This window comes from Zingiber officinale, chromosome 6A, assembly GCF_018446385.1.
Source record: "Zingiber officinale cultivar Zhangliang chromosome 6A, Zo_v1.1, whole genome shotgun sequence".
In the NCBI taxonomy this organism is placed as follows: domain Eukaryota; kingdom Viridiplantae; phylum Streptophyta; class Magnoliopsida; order Zingiberales; family Zingiberaceae; genus Zingiber; species Zingiber officinale.
Genome location: NC_055997.1, coordinates 142350891 through 142371552, shown reverse-complemented (window position 1 = coordinate 142371552; position 20662 = coordinate 142350891). Strand labels below are relative to the sequence as shown.

General features: G+C 39.0%; 2 protein-coding genes across 3 annotated transcripts; both read right to left on the bottom strand.

Annotated features, from left to right (window-relative positions):
* Window positions 1-2736: 2736 nt before the first annotated feature.
* LOC121998413 (UDP-glucuronic acid decarboxylase 2-like) lies at window positions 2737-5862 on the bottom strand. The gene is made up of 6 exons (XM_042553344.1): window positions 5163-5862; window positions 4615-4762; window positions 4366-4445; window positions 4175-4258; window positions 4016-4090; window positions 2737-3433 (listed from the first exon to the last, which is right to left on the bottom strand). The coding sequence occupies exons 1-6, from the start codon at window positions 5790-5792 to the stop codon at window positions 3095-3097; spliced, it is 1356 nt and encodes a 451-aa protein (XP_042409278.1). The 5' UTR covers window positions 5793-5862; the 3' UTR covers window positions 2737-3094.
* Window positions 5863-15275: 9413 nt separating this feature from the next.
* Window positions 15276-18659, bottom strand: LOC121994518 (epoxide hydrolase A-like). Of its 2 annotated transcripts, none has more exons than XM_042548526.1 (4): window positions 18168-18655; window positions 17890-18072; window positions 15896-16131; window positions 15276-15717 (listed from the first exon to the last, which is right to left on the bottom strand). In XM_042548526.1, exons 1-4 carry the CDS (start codon window positions 18543-18545, stop codon window positions 15471-15473), a joined length of 1044 nt encoding a protein of 347 aa, XP_042404460.1. In that variant the 5' UTR covers window positions 18546-18655; the 3' UTR covers window positions 15276-15470. The 2 variants fall into 2 exon arrangements, with proteins under 2 accessions (XP_042404460.1, XP_042404461.1); XM_042548527.1 differs by having other exon boundaries at window positions 15533-15717; window positions 15924-16131; window positions 18168-18659.
* Between the last annotated feature and the right edge of the window lie 2003 nt (window positions 18660-20662).

Genomic DNA, 20662 nt, shown 5'->3' with positions numbered 1-20662 from the left:
GGTCTTTCTTGTTGAAGCCCTTCTTCTTCTTGTAGAGCTTCTTCACGAGGTTCACGAGTTCGCTGGTCAATTCGTCTTCTTCATCTTCTGAGTCGGGTTCGTCTTCTGATTCTGGTTCAGTTTTTCGCCGTAATCTCGGTTCCCGTGTTCGACTGGTTCCTGCAACCAAAGCAACCCCCTTCTCAGTTGGCTGTGTATTAGTCTGCTCGTGAAGTTCAAACTCAGAAAATAACTCATCTAATTTTAAACAAGACAAGTCCTTGGAGACTTTGTAGGCATCTACCATTGATGCCCACAATGTACTCCTCGGAAATGAGTTTAGAGCGTACCTTATGACATCCCGATTCTCGACTTTCTGCCCGATCGCATGAAGAGAGTTGAGGATGTCTTGAATCCGTGCGTGGAGCGAACTCGCCGTCTCTCCTTCCTACATTTTTAGATTGTACAGTTTATTAAATAATAAGTCACGCTTACTTATCTTGGTTTCCGAGGTGCCCTCGTGGAATTCGATTAATTTCTCCCATAGCTCCTTTGTCGTTGAGAATGGACCAGCTTTGTTGAGCTCCTCCTTGGTCAGCCCACACTGGAGGATGCAGGTCGCTTTGGCATCAGCTTCCACCTTCTTGATTGTGGTAGATTCCCATTTTTCGCAGGGTGTCGCCTTGCCGTCTTCGTCGGATGGGAGTTGTAGTCCGGTCTTGATTATCATCCACGTATCGAATTGTGTCTTCAGGAAGGTTTCCATTCGCCCCTTCTAATATCCGAAGTCTTCTCCGGAGAAAAGTGGGGGGCGAACGGTGCTGAACCCTTCTTGTTGGGTCATTTGTAATATCGACAGTTTATGTAAAACAAAAACAAAAGAAATGTGCCAAGACTAGGTCTTGTATTAGTAGTGCGGGAAGAAATAATGAACTCGAGTGGTGTTGCACCAGCTTCGAGTAAAACCGATTCATAAAATAATTAGAATGTAGCTAATTAGCTAATTCTAATTGACTCCGAAAAAATAGAAAATAACCACGAAAAAAATGCATGATTGGTGGTTGCACCAGATCAACGCGACCCCGCCTTGATACCAATTGTTGGATCGAGAAGCGCTAGAGGGGGGGGGGGGAATAGCGCTCACGGCTATTTCGTTCGATTATCGGAATCGTAAAACGTTCGATTAAACACTATCGGAGTTGAAACTTGCAGCGGAATAAAGAAAAGGCAAACACACAAGAACACGGTCGTTTACTTCATTCGGAGCCTATGACGACTCCTACTCGAAGGCCCGCGATTCTTGATCGCTTTTCGTGGGCAACAACTATAAGTTCAGAATAATTACAAGCTGAAGTACAATAATTGACAAGAATTAATTATACCGACGACAATTAAGAAATGAAGATTCGGAGCTCCGGGTCGTCGGGTGGTTGTCGCAGCACTTCGGGATCGTGTCGTTAGCAGCTAGTCGCAGGAGGATTGCTTGGAAGAAGATGATTCAAGCTGCTGGTCGAGATGTCCTTTTATTGGACGTTCAAGGCGCCTCCAATGCTAGTCAAGGCGCCTTGAGCCCCAAAACTTAACCATGTTCCTGCGCTGTGATAACCTCCGCCGACTACTGCTTATCCCAACCTGAAGGCGCCTTCATTAAAGTTCCAAGGCGCCTTCAATCAATGGTCCGAGGCGCCTTCAATCCCTATGAAGGCGCCTCCAGCTCCATTTCGTAGCCAGCTTTCAGCCTTGCACCCGAGGCGCCTCCAAGCTCCATGGAAGCCCCTTGGACACTGTTCATCTGAGGTTAATCTTTGCACTTTGGTCCCTGCAAGATACGTTAATCCCAAATATACCCTGCAGCATAAAGTTAGCACATAAAATATAATAGATATGATAATGACAGTTTCCAGACTGTCCGGGTCTGACTTCGGATTTCCGACCGAAAATCGTATGTCGACCCGACGCCTACTGTTCCCTTAGCGGGGAACGCGTCCTCATCTACTCCCCTCAGGAGAGATTTCCTGATGCTAGTGCGATCCTCCAGATCGACTGGACTTTTACTCGGTGCTTGATGCTCCCGGACTTTCTGTTGGACTTCCGCTTCTCGGCTGGTCCAGTCTTTCACCTGGTTCGCGACACCAGGACTTTCCACCTAGGGTTACCACCCTCTAGGACTTTTGCCTGAAGCACTCAACCCACCAAGACTTCCCGCATAGGGTTACCACCTCCTATGACCTAGGGTTACCACCCCTAGGGTTTTCCCTTTGCCTAACCGCAGTTAGGACTTTCCTGAAATACTCAAGCAGACTTGTTAGATTACAAAACACCTTAACTTTGAATCCTTTGTCATTATCAAAACACGAGTTCGATCGTCGGATGCTTCTCGCACCAATAAATTTTAAACTGTATCTGTTCTTCAACTGTCATTTCCTTTTTATTTATGTAATATAATTGTTGAATCTTAAACTGTATCTGTTCTTCAACTTTCATTTCCTTTTTATTTATGTAATATAATTGTTGAATCTTGATGATAGTCGTGCATTATTTGGTATTCATGCGTCTTGCTGAAAAATGCTTTAACCGAACTCTCTCGTCGTCGGCGGTTTAACTTGCGATCGATCGTTAGGCAAACGAGCAAACGGCAAGCTCATAGCCGACCGTTGGGGCTCATAGGCAGAAGGGGTGTCAGACGACAAAGAAGAAATACTTGATATTTTGGGAGATGGAAGAAAAGTGTCTTCTCCTGATTTTTGACAAACCAAATTTTACACAATGAAAGAACGATCTATGTATTATCTTATTGTATCTTTTAAACAGACATTAGAAGTTTACAAACTGTAAATTCATTGAAACCGATTGTTCTGAACTTTATGATCCAAAATAATTGAGAAACTATGACAAGAGAGAACAAAATTACACTACTATCCCACTTCAATGCAGCTACTGCATCCCTTCAGCAGCAGTTATAATGCTACAAATAAACGAATACTTAATATGAAGGAGATCTCACTGTTCAATGTGCTCATTTTTAACTCCAAATTGAGGTTCCTGTGATCTTTCTCTTGGACGAAACAGATTGATCAAATATTGATAATCAATAGCTAACACGAGCAATGCCAACTTAAGTGGATCCAACACTGGTGCCGGTGCCGGTGCCACTGGTGGCAGCAGTAACCGATTGGTCGCCAAAGATGCGTTTTTGGAAGTCAGTGACCATGAGAGGGAGACCCTGTCGGAGGGAGATCTTGGGCTCCCACCCGAGCATTTCCTTGGCACGGGTGATATCTGGCTTGCGCTTGTGGGGGTCATCCTCTGTGTTGGGGTGGAATTCAATCTTTGCATTGGAATCAATGGTTTCCTGCACGACATTTGCCAGCTCAAGCATGGTGAATTCGCCGGGGTTGCCCAAGTTGAAGGGACCGATGTGCTCTCCTTCCATCAACCTCATCAGACCCTCCACCTGTTCGATGTTACACAATTTTAACTTTGTTTAGTAAAGATCAAGACAATGAATCAAAAAGCAATTCCGAAATTTGATCTAACACAAGTATGCAGAATTGCTAAATTTGAAAGCTAAACTGGCTGTAATTTAAAAGAAGATAGTTCTTTTTTCCCCTTCTTGGTTCTCTGACAAAGGAGAAATGCCAACGTAGGGGCTGATAAAGTTGTCTTGGAACCCTAGAGTCATTCAAAGATTTCTATAAAGTTGAGAAGACTAAAGAATAGTTCAAACCTAGTCGACTAACTTGTGGTCCTGACTTTGAGTTTCTCCAGTTATTTTTAGCACGGTTTTCAATTAATTGAACATATTAGAGTGGTTGAGCCCTTGACCTAGTCTTCAATCTAGGGCACTATTGAAAGAGCAACTCATCTTAGTGATAATATAATTAAATTCAAAATGTGAAATTTCCACGTTATACAAGTAGTAAGGAAAATCCATTAAGCAAAGTACTATCTGGACATGAGTTGGCCTTGCAAGAAGTCGTATAGCAAATTGACAAAGGTAAGACATTTCAAGAACAGGGTGAAGTTGATGGCCTACCAAATCAGATACGTATTGGAAACTCCTAGTTTGCTTCCCATCGCCATAAACAGTCAATGGCTCCTTCCTCAGGGCCTAAATCAACGCACCAAGCTTCCATCAATAAACCGTTGATATCGTTCAGTGGACGAATACCTCAACAGAATTTAAGTAGCAAACCTGAGCCACAAAGTTGCTGACGACTCGACCATCATCTATGCACATCCTAGGGCCGTAGGTGTTAAAGATCCGAGCAATTCTCACCTGCAGAAGAGACACGAGATTTATCAAAACAAACAAAGAAAAAATAGTTGAATCCTGAGTATGCTATGTAACATGGTGCTTGAGTAGATCAAGTAGAGCTTGGAGACCTCGACTTGAGCACCACGGTGGTAGTCCATGGTCAATGTCTCAGCGGTTCGCTTGCCCTCATCATAGCAGCTTCTAACACCTGCGAAGAACACATATAATATCTATATTGCTCGATGACTTAAACTAAGTACCTGATTGCAATTTCAAACCCAACCAGCAAAATGTTTTTTTTTTTCAACAGTTTGTATAGCAGAATTCCAAAATGTTTTGAGCAGTTTTGATATGTTAAAGGAGAGGGCAAAGCATACCGATGGGATTCACATTGCCCCAGTAGGTCTCTACTTGAGGGTGCTGCAAGGGGTCCCCGTAGACCTCGCTGGTGCTGGTGAGGAGGAACCTAGCACCTACTCTTTTGGCCAGACCAAGCATGTTCAAGGTCCCTACCACGTTTGTCTTGTGAAAGAATAAAAAGGTCAAGGAACGCATTTGACAGCTAAAAATCCGGCAAAATTTAATAAATGCCGAAGAAGTATCATCCAAGCAACCTGGGAACAAATGAAACCTAAGAAGAATTTATTTTGCTCGTGAAAACCTAGAAACAATAGTTCATCCATGAGAAGTTAGAAAAATTCAAAAATCCACTTGTCAGAACTGACGACGAAAAAACAGTGATGGAAAACTAAGGAAGGTTTGAATACAAGCAATTCGATTGAAAACTAGTTCGGAACGAGATTTAAGATTCACTTTTTTTTTTTCAAAGAAGACAAAAGATCAAAATCGTAAGAATTGAAAGATAACCTAATCAATGGACTAGTCAGAAAAAGTGATCAGAGGCGAGAAAAAAACAAAAGGATATGATCGTCTTGACGGGGTTGAACTTGTAGTGCACGGGAGATGCGGGGCAGGCGAGGTGGTAGATTTGGTCCACCTCGAGGAGGATCGGCTCGACGACATCATGGCGGATGAGTTCGAAGTTGGGGTTCCCAAAATGGTGCATAATGTTCTCCTTCCTCCCCGTGAAGAAGTTGTCCACCACGATCACGCTGTCCCCCCGCGCGATCAACTGGTCCACAAGGTGGCTCCCGACGAACCCCGCCCCGCCGGTCACCACGATGCGCAACCCCTTCCGCTTCAGCCCCAGCGGAACTTTCCCCCCAACGAACCCCCTCCCCGCAGTATCCATCGCGAACCGGTGGTAGCTGTGCCCACCATACGACGCCAGATGTCGGGGCTCCGTTGGTCTCCATCCTTTCGGATCGGCAGTCGCCAAGTGGAGAGCGCCGGAGGGGGGGCCGCGGGGGAAGAAGGCAAAGAAGAGTGCGGCGAGGGCCATACCCAACAGAACGAAAAGGGGGCGCTGCTCGCGTAGGAAGTAACGAACCGTGCGGGAAAGCCATACGAGGCGCTTCTCCGGCTTGGGGGTGTAGCGATCGCCGTCGTCCAGCGGCTGCGCATCGTGGCCGCGGTAGACAAGCTCCGAGGCCATGGAAACGCGATCTACGAAGAGGAGGAGGATGGCGAAGGGGAGACGCAGCCAAGGACGAGGGAGAAGCAGGGGAAGGGATGGGTTTATGTAGAGGAAGACGGAGGGGTAATTTAGTAATTTCCAGTTTCCTTCCGATACATGGCTCCTGTCTCACGCGATGCACCGCTCCATGGAAATGACTTAGAAACGCGAGGGTGTGCGTCACAGCTAATTGACGGTGGTGATTGAGGCGATCAAAATTGACCGTAGAAAACGTTCATTATTACTATTATTATTATTATTATTATTATTAAAAAAATCAATTTGTCCTTAAAATTTAAATTGCAAGTTGTTAACAATATGATTAAATTTAAAATTTTGGTAATTTTTTATGTGTTATATTTTTAGAGAGTTTAATTGTCCTTAAAAAAAGTATATATTTTTTAATTATTTCACATATTGATTCTATATTTCCTATAATATGATTACTATAATATAAATTATATAATTATCTTCTATCCATTGCCAATAATAAATTATTTAATTAGTTCTTCACAAAAGTCGTCTAAACTCTCTAATGGCTCTCCACCTATTTGTCATGACGGCACGGACCTAATCACTTAGTCAAACCTTGATACGAGCCATTTATGATACGATCGATCCAACATGTCACGAATTATTAAAATACTTAATATTTTCATAATTTTAAAACTTTGAACTATCTTGACAATTTAAACCGGTTGGTTAATCAAGTCAAACCTTTCTCAATCGAGTTAGGCAAATTCATGTCTTCACATTTCTACAATCCAAAAAATCTCATACCGGTTCATTGTCAATGTGTGGAAATTTTCAAAACTTATTGACAAAATCAATATCGACAATTGTTAAATTACATATTTTTTTCAAACAACATTTAATTATGTATTTATTTAAGACAGAAGTATTTAAGAGCATACAACAATAAAATAAATAAATAAATAAAATTCTATTTTTTTTAAAATAAAATCTTTTTTTTAATATTTTAAAAATCAATTTCAAAATATACATAAGTTATACTTTAAATTTATCCTCTAAATAAATTAGGGAGATCGTCTGCCTTTAAAATTACTAAGATGAAGCCCAGACACCTAAATCCTACGGACAAATAATAAAAGAATTTAAGAACGTAATAATTGTTGGCAGCTTCAACGTGGAGAATATTGTTAATAATAGACAGAGGATACTAGGCACGATCCCATATGTCTTTATTACCAACAACCTACACTTTGCATGATATTAATTGAGTTTCATGTGACGAGATTTGTTTTTAAAAATGATTAGTAGAGTGATGGCACAATTATATTAACTCAATAATGCTATGCCATCAGCAAAGGTTAATTACTCATCAATTTTATGAGTTGAAATGATGCTCATACAATATAAATTCAACAATTATCCAACAGATCCACCTAAAATTGTAGAATTCACCAAAGAGGTATTTAACTTTAATTTTAAAATTTTTAAAAAGCACACTTGTTTTTTATTTACTTCTCCCGTCAACAGCGGACCAAATTTTATTTGTTCCAAAGTATGTTGGTGTTGATTTTTAAAATTTAAATCATTGTGTTTAGAGGTGTTCATTATTCAAGTCAATTCATTAATCTGCTTGATCCAAATAATATTCAAGTTATTTGATTTCGTTAAATGAAATTCGGATCGGTTGAATGAACTAACCCAAGATGTTAATTGAGTTAATGATTTAATTTTGGATTTAACTCATCCGAATTATCTGCTCTAAAACCGAATAAGAAATTAATATATATTTTTATTTTTTTTTAAGTATAGTCTTTGGAATCTCTAGAATGTGCAAATTTTTTTCTTATATTATTGAATGAAACTATTTTATAAAATTTAGAGCTATTTATTTGTAAATCTAAATTATTTAGAGTTTATTTATTTGAGGAAGATTGAAAATTTGAAATGAAAAGGAAATTGGATTAATTGATACCGGAACCAAATAACTCCAATTAGTTTCAGGTAATTCGATTTAGTTTATAATTAATTCGATTTGATTTTTGGTTGAATTTAAAAAATTATAAAATCTGAATAACCTGAACTGAATAATTTAAATAATCCGAATTGAACTAAATGAATCCTTTGTTGGTTTTCCGAAAAAAAAAAATAGAATCACACTCACTCCTCTATATTCAAAATTAGAATGATGTTGATTTTCAAAATATAAGAACGTAAAGATGTTGATTTTATGATTTATGTAATATCATAGTGGTACTGATACTACAGTAATATCAATTTTTGTAATGCAATGGTATAATGATGGATAGAAAAAGTAAAATGAAAAATAAATGTGTACTTAAACATTTTAAAAGTTAAATGTGTTTTTGAGAATTTCACAATTTTAAATATACCTTTAGTCCTATATATTTGACTCACTAAGTTTAAGAGGATTAAAAAAAACAAATGAGGTGACAACGAAAGTATTCCATTGTCAAGCGGAGAAGTATTTTAAGGATCTCACTTGTGGAATAAAACTAGCTATAACCCTATCAATGTCTGGAACTCACATGGTAGGAAAGAAATGTCAACTTAAATATGATTAATGAAGAGTGTTTTGAATCTTCTCTTCTTTTTCTTCCCTATATATATATATTTTTTATTTCTGAAGAGATAAAAGACAAATGTATTAGGTCAAAAATGCATTATTTAATAGGGTTGCTTGTAGCTAGGGAAGGCAATATTCAGCTTAAAATAATCTGCCAAAGGAGTTGGTTGGGGTCATGAATTAAGGTGATGGAGAAAATAGCCAAAAGTGACAGCTGAATTAAATTCTCTCACCAAACTCGAATCATTCAAAGGTTTGGTAGGGCGGCTCATGCATCACTTTCCTCTCAATAATCTTCTTCTTCTTCATTTCTTCATTTGCTTGTTTTCCTTTCAAGTGAGCACAGTGATGTAGATCGTCTATACCCCACTCAACAGTGTGGAGAAATCAACCCTTGTCAAAGTCCAGGATGCACAAATCATGAATCAATTGCTTGCCTTACTCTTGCTTAATTATTATTATTTTTTAAAAATAATTTAGGTGTTCTTAATAGCATGTTTTTTCTCTTGGAAGTAGACTCGCGGAGAACTCCTTTAATGATTTTATTACTATATCACACCTGTGGAGAGCATTCTTGTTTCAATTTTTTTTTATAATTCAGATGTTCGAATTACACTCAATTAGTCTAGATGGTAGACGGTCTTTTTTTTTTTCTTAATTTACTGTCCATTGTTCAGAGGTAGAGATCGACCTCTAGAATATTTATTTTTATTGATATTCAAATCTTAATTATTTTGTTTGTTCCTCTAAGTAATTGATACAGGATAACCTCGATTTTGAGAGATGATAATTTTTTATTCAAATTGAACCATGAGACCTTTAATATATCTCATAACGTCCCAGTTTAGGTAAAAGAAATATTATTTAAACCCTTTTTAAATGTTTCAAATATTTTTTTATCATCGATTTAGAGTTATTTTTTATCATTTGTATCATTACGATTTTGAGACTATTTAAATAATTATTTAATTGATGTTAGTGTTGGATCGTAAAGAATATTAGAGGAGAGGTGGGAGAATCGATACTAAAATAAAGTACACAGCAGAAAGATAACAATGAAAACAATGCTAACAAACTAAGTTTTACTTGGTTCAAAATTTTCGTTGACTCCTACTCCAAGGTCCGCACGTGAGAGTGCTTTCGGTGGACAATTCACTAATAGTTCGCAAATCTTTTACAAGAGTAATACAATGAATGTATAATTTAAGTGCAGAAGTAAACAAATATACCAACTTCTTCTCAGAGATCTGGAAGACTATGCTTTAGTTGTTGGAGTCGCATCACTCTGTCGCCGGAGTTGTGTTGCTTGATCATCGGAGCATCATCACTTGGCTGTCGGAGTCACGTCGTGGAGTCGCAGGAGCATCTTTGGAACAACGCGCAAAAAAGTAATCGCAAAAGAAACTTATGTTCTATGCTCCTGGTGGAATGCTGCTTATATAGGCAGTGTGCCTAGATCCCTTCCGAGCGCTTGGACCGTGACGTCAGCCAACCAATCAGCACGCTCCAAGCTAGCGACAAGATAAGCTTCGACCATTCTAGGCGCCCGGACCAGTTCCGAGCGCTCGAACCACTCCGAGCGCCCGGACCTCCTTTTCTAGCAAACTATTTTCCTGCAAGAAAAGGTTAGTCCGAGACAAATAAAAGGTATACTCCCCTGCAAAAGAAAGTTAGCACAATAACAAGTAGAGTAGTAATTAGATTCTGTCTCCTCGAGATCAGAATCTAATCAAGATCTCAACTTAGATTTCTAAAATGGATCTAAGTTGGATTGACGCATACTGTTCCCTCAAATAGGGAACACGTCCTCACCAAGTCATCTCCTCCAGTGACCTACCTTAACTTACCATCTTGTCAGACATCCGGTCAGCCCGTCGACCTGTTTGGACTTCATGCCAGCTATCCGATCAGTTCGTTGACCTAGCTGGACTTCCCTACAACACTGAGTTAACACAATAAATAAACAGTAAAGTAATACAGTGTTAATAGATTTCAAGATTTGTTGGTCCAGTCGACTGCTTGCGGTCGATCGGAAACCAGTCGGTCACATATAACCAAAGGTTACCTCCTTTATGGCTGCCCAGCTTCACTCACTAGGACTTTCATTGTCTGACTTCACTCACCAGGACTTCCACCACATACCTTCACTCACTAGGTCCCCACTTCACTCACCAAGACTTTCACTACCTATCTTCACTCACTAGGGCCCGACTTCATTCACCAGGACTTTCACTACCTAGCTTTACTCATTAGGGTCCGACTTCACTTATCAGGACTTCCACTACCTAGTTTCACTTATTAGGGCCCGACTTCACTTACAAGGATTTCCATCACCTAGATTCACTCATTAGAGTCTGACTTCACTCATTAGAACTTTCATTACCTAACTTCATTTACTAGGGTCCGACTTCACTCACCAGGATTTTTACTTTGCCTATCCTTTGGTTATGACTTACCTTTGCTAGTTATCTAGTCTCCTTCAAATATTAAGTTCTGTTTAGATCAACTCTGGTTCAAATTGACTAAACTTAAATATATTGTCAAATATCGAAATCCTAAAGATGAATTACACCCACAGTTAGGATATTATCTTTTATTTTAAATCAACTTTATTTCGTTAAATTCAGAGACCACCTCTCTATGTTTGACAATTTCAAACATCTTGATTCTCTAAAATTTTATGTTAAAACTAACCTACGGAATAATCGCGGGGCACAATTACTTCATTTCTAAATCGTAAAATTGGTTGTAACTTAATTTAAGTAATGCGACTAACTCTAGCTCGAGACAGGCTTTCTTGAGTGGAATGGGAAGGTTGAGCAGTGGGGACGATGATGGAGCTGATGGCTAGCGCAGATGTGGATTCCAAGGCAAAACAACAACAAGCTGGTCGTCGTTGAGCTGCAGGAAGAGGATGAGATGAAGTCAGCAGCAATGCGTGATGGCTCTTCGCCAGATTGAAAGGGACAGAGAATGCTGGCCGACCTGGCGGCTTTCCAGCCAGACTATTTTATATTTATATATATACATCCTTACAAGTAAACAGTGGATAACAAAGTGTGGACTAAACGGCCAAAAAATCAAACAAGCAACTCAGGAGCAAGCCACAGATTCGATTAAAGCCACATGTCCAGTAAGAAGCATCTTGTGCTGTCACAAGAAAGAAAGTAAGAAAGAAAAGTCTCAATTATTTGGTATTGTTTCTGCAGCCTGAGCATGTAAGAAACCTGCAGCTGCAGCAGAAGTTCGAATTCCAAATGTCCAATTTAGTCGCATCAGGAAGGAAGGAAGGAAGGAAGGAAGGAAGAATCCCAAACAAGTGGGGGCAATCCCAACCAGACATGCAATGAAAGTAACGTGAGAAAAAAGCATTAATTATGTTTTGTCATCGCATGCATTTCCATAAAAAATTCACCGAAATCAGACCTAAAGTTTGGCAGATCTGTTAGTCGCCAATTCCGGATGAACTACGATAATTAAACAAACGCTTCTTCAACTAGCCTTCTGATAAACTGCATGACTCGGTCACGAAAGGTCTGTATGCTAAAACTATTGTTTTCCTTATGGGCTAAATTTTCAAACCTGACCTAAATTAGGCTTAATTTGTTTGTTTTGGGGAAAATATTCTCTACTTATTTTTTCTGCGTGGAAAGTTTTATAATATATTTTTTTTGTGTGAAAATTGATGAATTGCTTATTCTTTATTTTCTGTCGGAAGCAATTTATCCAACTGAACGATTTTCCTTCAGCTTCTCCCTTGCCATATCTCTCTCAACGGTTGCCTCGCATAGCCGCGAGTTCGAGTTGCCCTGCGCAGCCAGACAGGTCTAGCATATTGGTTGAGTCAATCAATGTAGACAAGTCAACAAAATTGGCTGAACCAATTCAGCCAAGTGACCAAATTGGTTTGTTTGGCCAAGCAAAGTCTCAGAAATCTACCAGTAGCACGGTAAATAAATCAAGCCGAGCCCAGCTTTCTAGTATTCAAATTTATTTGGCAAGGTAATTAAACCAAGACAAGTCGAGCCTATGAACCAAACTATTGAAATGATTATTTAAGTTTAGCTTGATTTATTTTTTATGAACTTAAGTTTGGTTCGAGAGTCAATTCGTTTAGATGTTATCGCTTGCAATTTAAGATTGTTTAAAATTTTTATATTTTAAATTTATTTGGTTGATTATTGAACTTGATAATACAAACATGTTTGTTCATTTTATTTTATTTTATCTATTTAATATGTTGATAAGAGTTTTATTCATAAACATTCACGAATATTATTCATAAACATAGTTTACGAACGTTATTCACAAATGTTGTTGATGAATGTTGTCACGAACATTATTTACGAATATTAATTAGCTAAACGCATATGTTCAGACTTATTTGTTTAGTTTAACAAATTATTTAAGTTTGTTTATTTAATTGATCTTTTGTGTATCGAATAGACATAAATAAACTCTTACCAAACTGAACACCCGGCTTGTTCACAAATATCCGGTTCATTTATAACCCTATCTCCAAGTCTAATCGAGTTAAGTCAATCGGTTTAGCATGCTAGTTAGCTTAGTAGGCCTTGTCAAACTAGACAAATTAGGCAAGCTAGGTAATCTGATAGGTTTAGTTAGGCTGAACAAGCTAATTAGTTTGATCAGAGATCAAGTTGATTAGGCCAAACAAGAGCACAGAAGAATCAATCAGATTAGGCGAACCAATCAACTCAATCGGCCTAATCAAATTAGAGAAGTTGAACATGCTAGAAAATCTAATATGTCTAATTAGGCCGCACAAATCAATTAATTTGACCTGACCAAACAAGTCGGTCAGGCGCACAAGAGCCAATTGTTCTGATCCAACAACAGGTCAAGCAAATAAAATAAATTTGATTATTATATAGACTTGCAGTTGATGAAGATTCCTCTCCAAGAGTTCCAAAGACATGTATCATCAACGCCAGGGGTTAACATAATTGGTATTTATATGTGATGTTGCTGTAATAGCTCATGAGCTAAGTTCACAGCGCATGCAAAATTCATCGTGGGTCACTTGACCCCTATATAAAGGGTTACTTTTAATTTGTTGGACAATCGATCTCTAAGGTTTTGATGTTTGACAATGTACCTTACTTTGGTCAGTTTGATCAAGGGTTGATCTAAACAGAACTTGATGTTTGGAAGAGAAAAGTCTAGTCAGGATTAGATGACTAACAAGGGTAAGTTCTAATTGGAGGTTAGGTAAGAGAAAGTTCTGGTGAGTAAAGTCAGACCCTAGTGAGTGAAGTTAGATAGTGGAAGTTGTGGTGAGTGAAGTCGAACCCTAGTAAGTGAAGCTAAGTAGTGGAAATCCTGGTGAGTGAAGTCGGACCCTAGTGAGTGAAGCTAGGTAGTGGAAGTCCTGACAAGTGAAGCTGAGCTCTAGTGAGTGAAGCTAGGTGGTGGAAGTCCCGGTGAGTGAAGCCAGATAATAGAAGTCCTAGTGAGTGAAGCTGGCATCCGTAGGGAAAGGTAACCTTAGGTAATATGTGATCAGTTGATTTCTGGTCGACCGCGTGCAGTCGATCGGACTAGCGAATTATTAATAATGCTAACACTATTTTGTCTTTACCATTTTATATCTATGGTGCTAACTCAGTGTTGCAGGCAAATCTTAGTAGATCATCTTGATCAGATACTAAGCAAGGCCAGAGAAAGTCCAAACAGGTCTGAAGGACCAGATGTTTGACAGGTAAGTAAAGGTAAGTCACTGGAGGAGAGTGACTCGGTGAGGACGTGTCCTGATTGAGAGACAATAGGCGTCGGTTCAGTTTAGGTTTATTTCGGATCCCTAAACTGAGACCTTGAATAGATCCTGATCTCGGGGAGACAATGTCCAATTATTACTCAGTATTATTGTTCTAACACTTGTCTTGCAGGTTATTATTTGGTTTATTGGACTAACACGTTTTGCAGGGCAAGCAGAGCACCAAAAGCCTCGGGTAAACAATTCCCGAGGTGCCTTCTAGTGGATGGAAGACGCCTTCAAGCAGTGGAAGGCGCCTTGACACTGTTCATAGAAGGTGCCTTTAGTTCATGGAAGGCGCCTTCCATAGGATAAAAATCAGACCTCGTCGCGGATAAGGGCTAGCTTGTTTAGGATCAAACTTGTTAGGTTAGAGACACCTTCAAGGCCTTTGGAGGCGCCTTCCACAACCTTTATAAAAGCTTTTCAACCTAAGCTTCAATGACAACATCCATACAAACTTCTACGTGCCCATTTGAGGATCCAACTGTTCTGGCTTTCTGCTATGACTCTGCTACGATGCTGTTGTGCCCGACTACTGCCAAAGAGCCGACCGACACCGAGCCTAAATTAACAATCTTTGAAGGTGTTGGGTAACAAATTTGTAATTTGTGCACTTTACTACTTGCAAAAGGACAAGTGCAAGGTATTGCACTTGTTCCGTCTTTCTATGTACTCGATTCCCTTTTCCAGAGGTACTGGAAAATGTATTTTAGTGGATTACCCATCGATAGGTCCACGAGATCTGGATCTTGGAGTAGGAGTTGTCGTAGGCTCCGAATCAAGTAAACTGATTGTGTTTGCGTTGTTGTTCGCTTGTTCTTTTACTTCGCTTTCTGACTTCCTTTCTCCGCTGTGTACTTTGCATTTAGTTTTAAAAAGAAAAGACAAGTTTTCAAAACCACATGATTCAACCCCCCTCCTCTCACGTGCGACTTGATCCAACAACTTTACTAGGCGAAGTCTTCCGTGATTTATCTTCCTTCTTATGAGGTAGTTCTAAAAGGCATTTGGGATGAAGATTATCATCTTTTGCTGCAAAAGACACGTATCATCACCTATCTCAGATCTTTAATTCTGCACATACAGAAAATCATTAAGAAACTAATACAAAATTCACATTAGCGAACACTCCAATCATGTAGTATTTATTCACTAAGGTGTATCAGTTCAAACACTCATGTTTTAGTAACAAGAGGTTGACCTACCTCGAGTTTATTAATAGACACAAATACATCATTCAGGGCATCTTAAGCTGCATTAGAGCATAAATCATGAGACCCCACCACAACTTATAATCAAATGCAGATATCAAAGCTGAATATCAGAAATTCTTGATGAAATCTGAAATGTGCTCACTGATTTCATCAGGTTTCTCCTCGTTGATGAAGTGACCTACTCCTTCCATGACAACTACTTCCTTGAGTGATGGTACAAAATTCTTCAAACCGCCCTTGTGTATGAAATCTTGGGCACCAGGTGCGTGATAGGTCAAGTCTAGATCACCGACGATGAACTTTACAGGTACATTTATGCGCGCGTTAGTCCATGGTGCAGTAAGGTTCCAGTTCCTAATCTTAATTCCATCAGTATTTAGCTCTAAAATGTTTCAAAAAATAACTGCAGCAGTTTTTGATATATGGTCAAACACCTATATAGTTTCTGATCATTCATTGAACTTATATTTGATGGATTCCCGAGGAGGATGGATGCATTTACAGTATAGAGCAGAAATTATGAATAACTTACAAGTCAAGAGCTCGATAATAGTTCAAACCTCCTGTGAAACCAGTCTTCTCGTATTTGTTAGAATAGTAGTCAATGTCAAATTCAGAAAGCCAAGAAGGCAAAGGGATTTCAGAAGGTAAACTCCATCCTTGATCTTTGTTAATGTAGAAAGGACCTGGATTACGATATGTCAAAAATTTCTTGAGAACCCATGCAGTGCCATAGCTAGCGAATTCTGCTTCTATTTTTCCAGGTTCCTACATTGTAGTTACAATTAAATATATTAAAAGGCATTTATGTTTATTTCTGAACTTTATGCAGTTTTGATACAGAAAATGCTTTTGGAAAAGGAACAGGAAAAATGCAAAGAGGAAATAGACTGGCAATTTTCCAGTAAGATTATTATCAAATTCTATCTATCTAGCCTTGCCAAAGAAGAGAGTAGTTCAAGGTTATCGTTTAAATTAAGTAAAATACAAAAAACATGATCCCTTGACCACTTAGAGTGCGAGGTGGGGGATTCCAAAATCAAGCATATTCCCAGAAGGCTCACCATATATATATATATTTTTTATGTATCTTAAATACCCCTAGATTCGCCAAAGTTATGTTCTTTATCTTTATATTTTTTCTTGAACGCCAAAACTTTAATTTTTTTTAACAACTAAAGGCATCATTTAAATACAAGAGATTGAATTCACAACAGAGCTTAAATCTGTCCGTAAAATTATTCACTTAAAATGTATTGCTTTGGACTATCAGGCTATTTTGGCTAATAACAACACCTTGATGCCTTCCTAAACTTCAAAACCAAAACTAAAACAATATTTTCCCACTCTTAGGGACATATATAATAATATAAGGTCGTTTTAGTCCATTAAAGTGCTTTAAGTCATGTGTTCTTGAGAGTGTGGGGAGTTTGATTATAATCTTAGTATGTGATTTAAGCTATTTTAGCATATCAAAGTGTTTTATGTTAAAATACCTTGATAAACCAAAATAATTCATATTGGACATCTAAAATTTAATAAATGTTCCTAAGAGTGTGTAGTTTAATCTAACTTAAGTTTATGATTTGGAGTTGTAGAGGTTATCAAATAGTTTTGACCCAAAACTAGTATTTGAAGTTTTGAGCGAAAACTATTTAATGACTTGAAAATATTGGTCAATTAAGAACATCCTGTAAATTATTGTAGGATTTTTTTTATGGACCCCACAATGTCCCATCAAAAATAAAAGACCTTACTTTCTCTCTCCCCACAAAACCCTCCCAACAACTTCTTTATGGTTTCACTCTTTATTTATATTTTACATTATATATATACATAATATATTTTATATCTCTTCACTATCAATAATTTTAATCTTTTTCCCTTATTTAAAGGAGCTCCATCACAATGGAAGCTCAACATTGTGGATGCTCTAAGATTTGAAATGTGCTCCTAGGGATGTGGAGAGTGCAAATATAGTTTCAACTTACATTCAGAGGATGTGGAAGACATCAAGATGTCTTGAGCCAGAACACTTTGATGGCCTGTCACAACTCGATTGATCATCTAAGATCCGATATGTGCTCTAAGAGTGTGGGGAGTCCAAATCTAACTTTTATTTTTGGTTTTGAAGTCCAAAAATATTATCAAGTGTTTTTGAGCCACACAACCTGTGTCTTCAAGACGATTCATTTCAATCCAAAACTATTCTTTAATTAGATCACACATCACGAATCAAATGACATATCCTTCTTATCTGTCAAAAATAATAAAATTTCAATCGTCGAGAGAATTAGAAAGGAAAAAAAAAAGGTAACTTGGCAGGTGCATGATTTGTGAATTATTAAAAAAAAAAAAAGGTAGATACAGTGAGTTGGCAATTCCAAAAAAGCGAACGAATTGAGAGGACGAATAATGACTTGGCAACATTGAAGCTCGAATGGATGAGCGTGAACAATAACTTGGCAATATTAAATAGAAGGGCATGAACAAGAACTTATCGATATTGAAGCGACAAATTGATACCTGGAACCTGCAGATGTAGTAATCATCTCCGAATGCAGACCGCAGGTACTCAAGTGACTTCCTTGTTGGATTCCGAGGGGTGAAGGCTTGGCTCAGATTCACCATCGCCCTCACCTTGTCCGGCCGGAACATACTCAGATTCCACGCGACCATTGAACCCCAGTCATGGCCCACAACAAACACCTGATGTGCACTCACCAAAAACACAATGTCAGGCCAACAGCAAGAATCGGGGCTTTGGGAGGAGAGCAAGAGAACAAAAAAATCAGCGGAACAACCTGATCTTGGCCGAGGCTATTAATAAGCTCAATCAGATCGCCGACAATATGGAAAATGGAGTAATCCCTGGGGTCGGCCGGGACCTCGGAGTCGCCGAACCCGCGGAGGTCGGGCGCGACGGCGCGATACCCTAGCGCGGCGAGGCGGTGCATCTGGTGACGCCAGGTGTACCATAGCTCCGGGAAGCCGTGGAGGAGGAGGACAACCGGCCCGTCGCCCTTTTCCGAAACGTGCATGTTGATGCCGTTCACGAAGACGGTGCGATGCGCGATGCCTTCGCCGAGTCGGCCGTCGTTCGGTGCGGAGGGGGCCGCGGTGGCGAGGGCGCGACCGCGGCGGCGGAGGCGGGAGCAGAGGCCGCGAGCGAAGCGCAACATCGAGGCGAACTTGCGGCAGGGACCAGTGCGCCATCAACTTAAACAGAACAAATCCTTAGCATAGTGCGGTCTGTTGGTGGAATTTGTACTGGAGTGAGTGGCAGTGAAGCAAGGAATGAAGGAGATGGCAAGATTATGGCCAGGAACATTCCTTTATATATATATATATATATTATTAAAAGAAATGAGTAATTTTTATTAAAAAGACACTCAAAATATTTTCTATTTTTCATTCTAAAAATATTTTTACGTTTTCTATAATTTTAAATAAAACTTCTACACACTCTACCAATTTTAGTCAGAGCTGATTTTATTTAAAAGTATTATAATATAATTAAATTTAATCAAAATTACTTGCTAAAGTTAGGATTTGATCAAAAGACTTTGCCAACATATTATAGCAATTTCTGTTGAAGCAATTTCAATGATCCGTGCGATCATGTATTTTGATATTTAGACAAAGAGATTAAGTTAGATTTATCTTTGTATTTGATAGGTGTATTTGAGTTGTGCAAGTTTATAGGATACACATTTGATTCAGGTTGATGACTTCAGGTCCGGTGAAGAATGAAGCATCCGAGGGATCGTGGACAAGGCAGTGAGGACAAGGGTCAAGGAAAGCGACTTTGAGGCATACGCGAAAGATGATATTGGGGACGAGCCGTGAACTTGAATGCATTCGAGGAACGAGAGCTAAAGAGAGTAAGCTTGAAGGCAAGAGGTCAAGGCTGCAAAGAAGCGTCAAGTGAGTCGTAAGGTTGAGGGTCCGAGTGTTGAGTGAAGTGTACTCGGGTACCAGTCGACTGGTGGTTTCATCAGTCGACTGGTGTAGTCGATTGGCCAGTCGACTGGTGTAGTCGACTGGACAGTCGACTGGTGTAGTCGACTGGACAGTCGACTGGTGTAGTTGACTTGACAGTTGACTGGGAGCGAACAGAATGTTTCTGTTCGCTCAGCCAGTGTGGAGCAATCTACTGGTACTTTTACCAGTCGACTGGTATAGAGCCGTTGGGATGTAACGATCGAATTTCCACATAAGGCAGTCGACTAGTCAAGGCTGCAAAGAAGCGTCAAGTGAGTTGTAAGGGTGAGGGTCCGAGTGTTGAGTGAAGTGTACTCGGGTACCAGTCGACTGGTGGTTTCATCAATCGACTGGTGTAGTCGACTGGGAGTGAACAGAATATTTTTGTTCGCTCAGCCAATGTGGAGCAATCTACTGGTATTTTTATCATTCGACTGGTATAGAGCCGTTGGGATGTAACGATTGAATCTCCACATAGGGCAATCGACTGATGATTTTGGCAGTCGACTGGCAGGCGAAGTTTTCCAACCTGTGACCTATATAACCAAGGCTTAGAAGCTTTGTTAAGGCTGACGAAATTGGACTTGGTTAAAGTCTAATTAATAGTCTACTAGTGCTCAAGGTTTCCCTTGTGTCCAAGAGATCTTGATGAATTTGTGGTGAAGTTTCTCCACCCACAAGGAGGTTTGAACTAGCCGGAGTTTCCAGGGAGTAATCTACCAACGGATAGAGATCGTTCACCTTACGGACGGTCGTGGAGTAGGAGCAAGTTATCTCCAAACCACGTTACATCGACATGTATTGGTTTGCCTTTTCTTTATTAGTTTTTGTATTTCCTTTAGTGCTTAACTTATTTGTTTTATTTGTATTTCGCTGCGCAAGCTAACAAGTGTAATAATTTTGGGTAAGTAAAAATAAGTGTAATAATTTTGAGTAAGTAAAAATAATTGTACTCTACGTTTTAGCTAAAGGCTATAAGAGTGCTAAAATGAAATTATTTTTAATTTAAAAATAAGATAGGATATTGTTTTAATATTCTTCAAATTTAAGACATGATAATATATATATATATATATATATATATATACACACCGTTGGATTTTATTATTCAAGCCTTTTATATATATATATATATATATATATATATATATATACACACACACCATTGGATTTTATCATTCAAGCCATTCGAAGATCCAATCTTATAACAATTCATTATTCAAGATAATATTTATTCAAATAAAACACGATGGATCGATCTTAAGTAAAAGAAGAAGAGAAAATTGAAAGGTCGTATGGAATTCCACCTGATCGA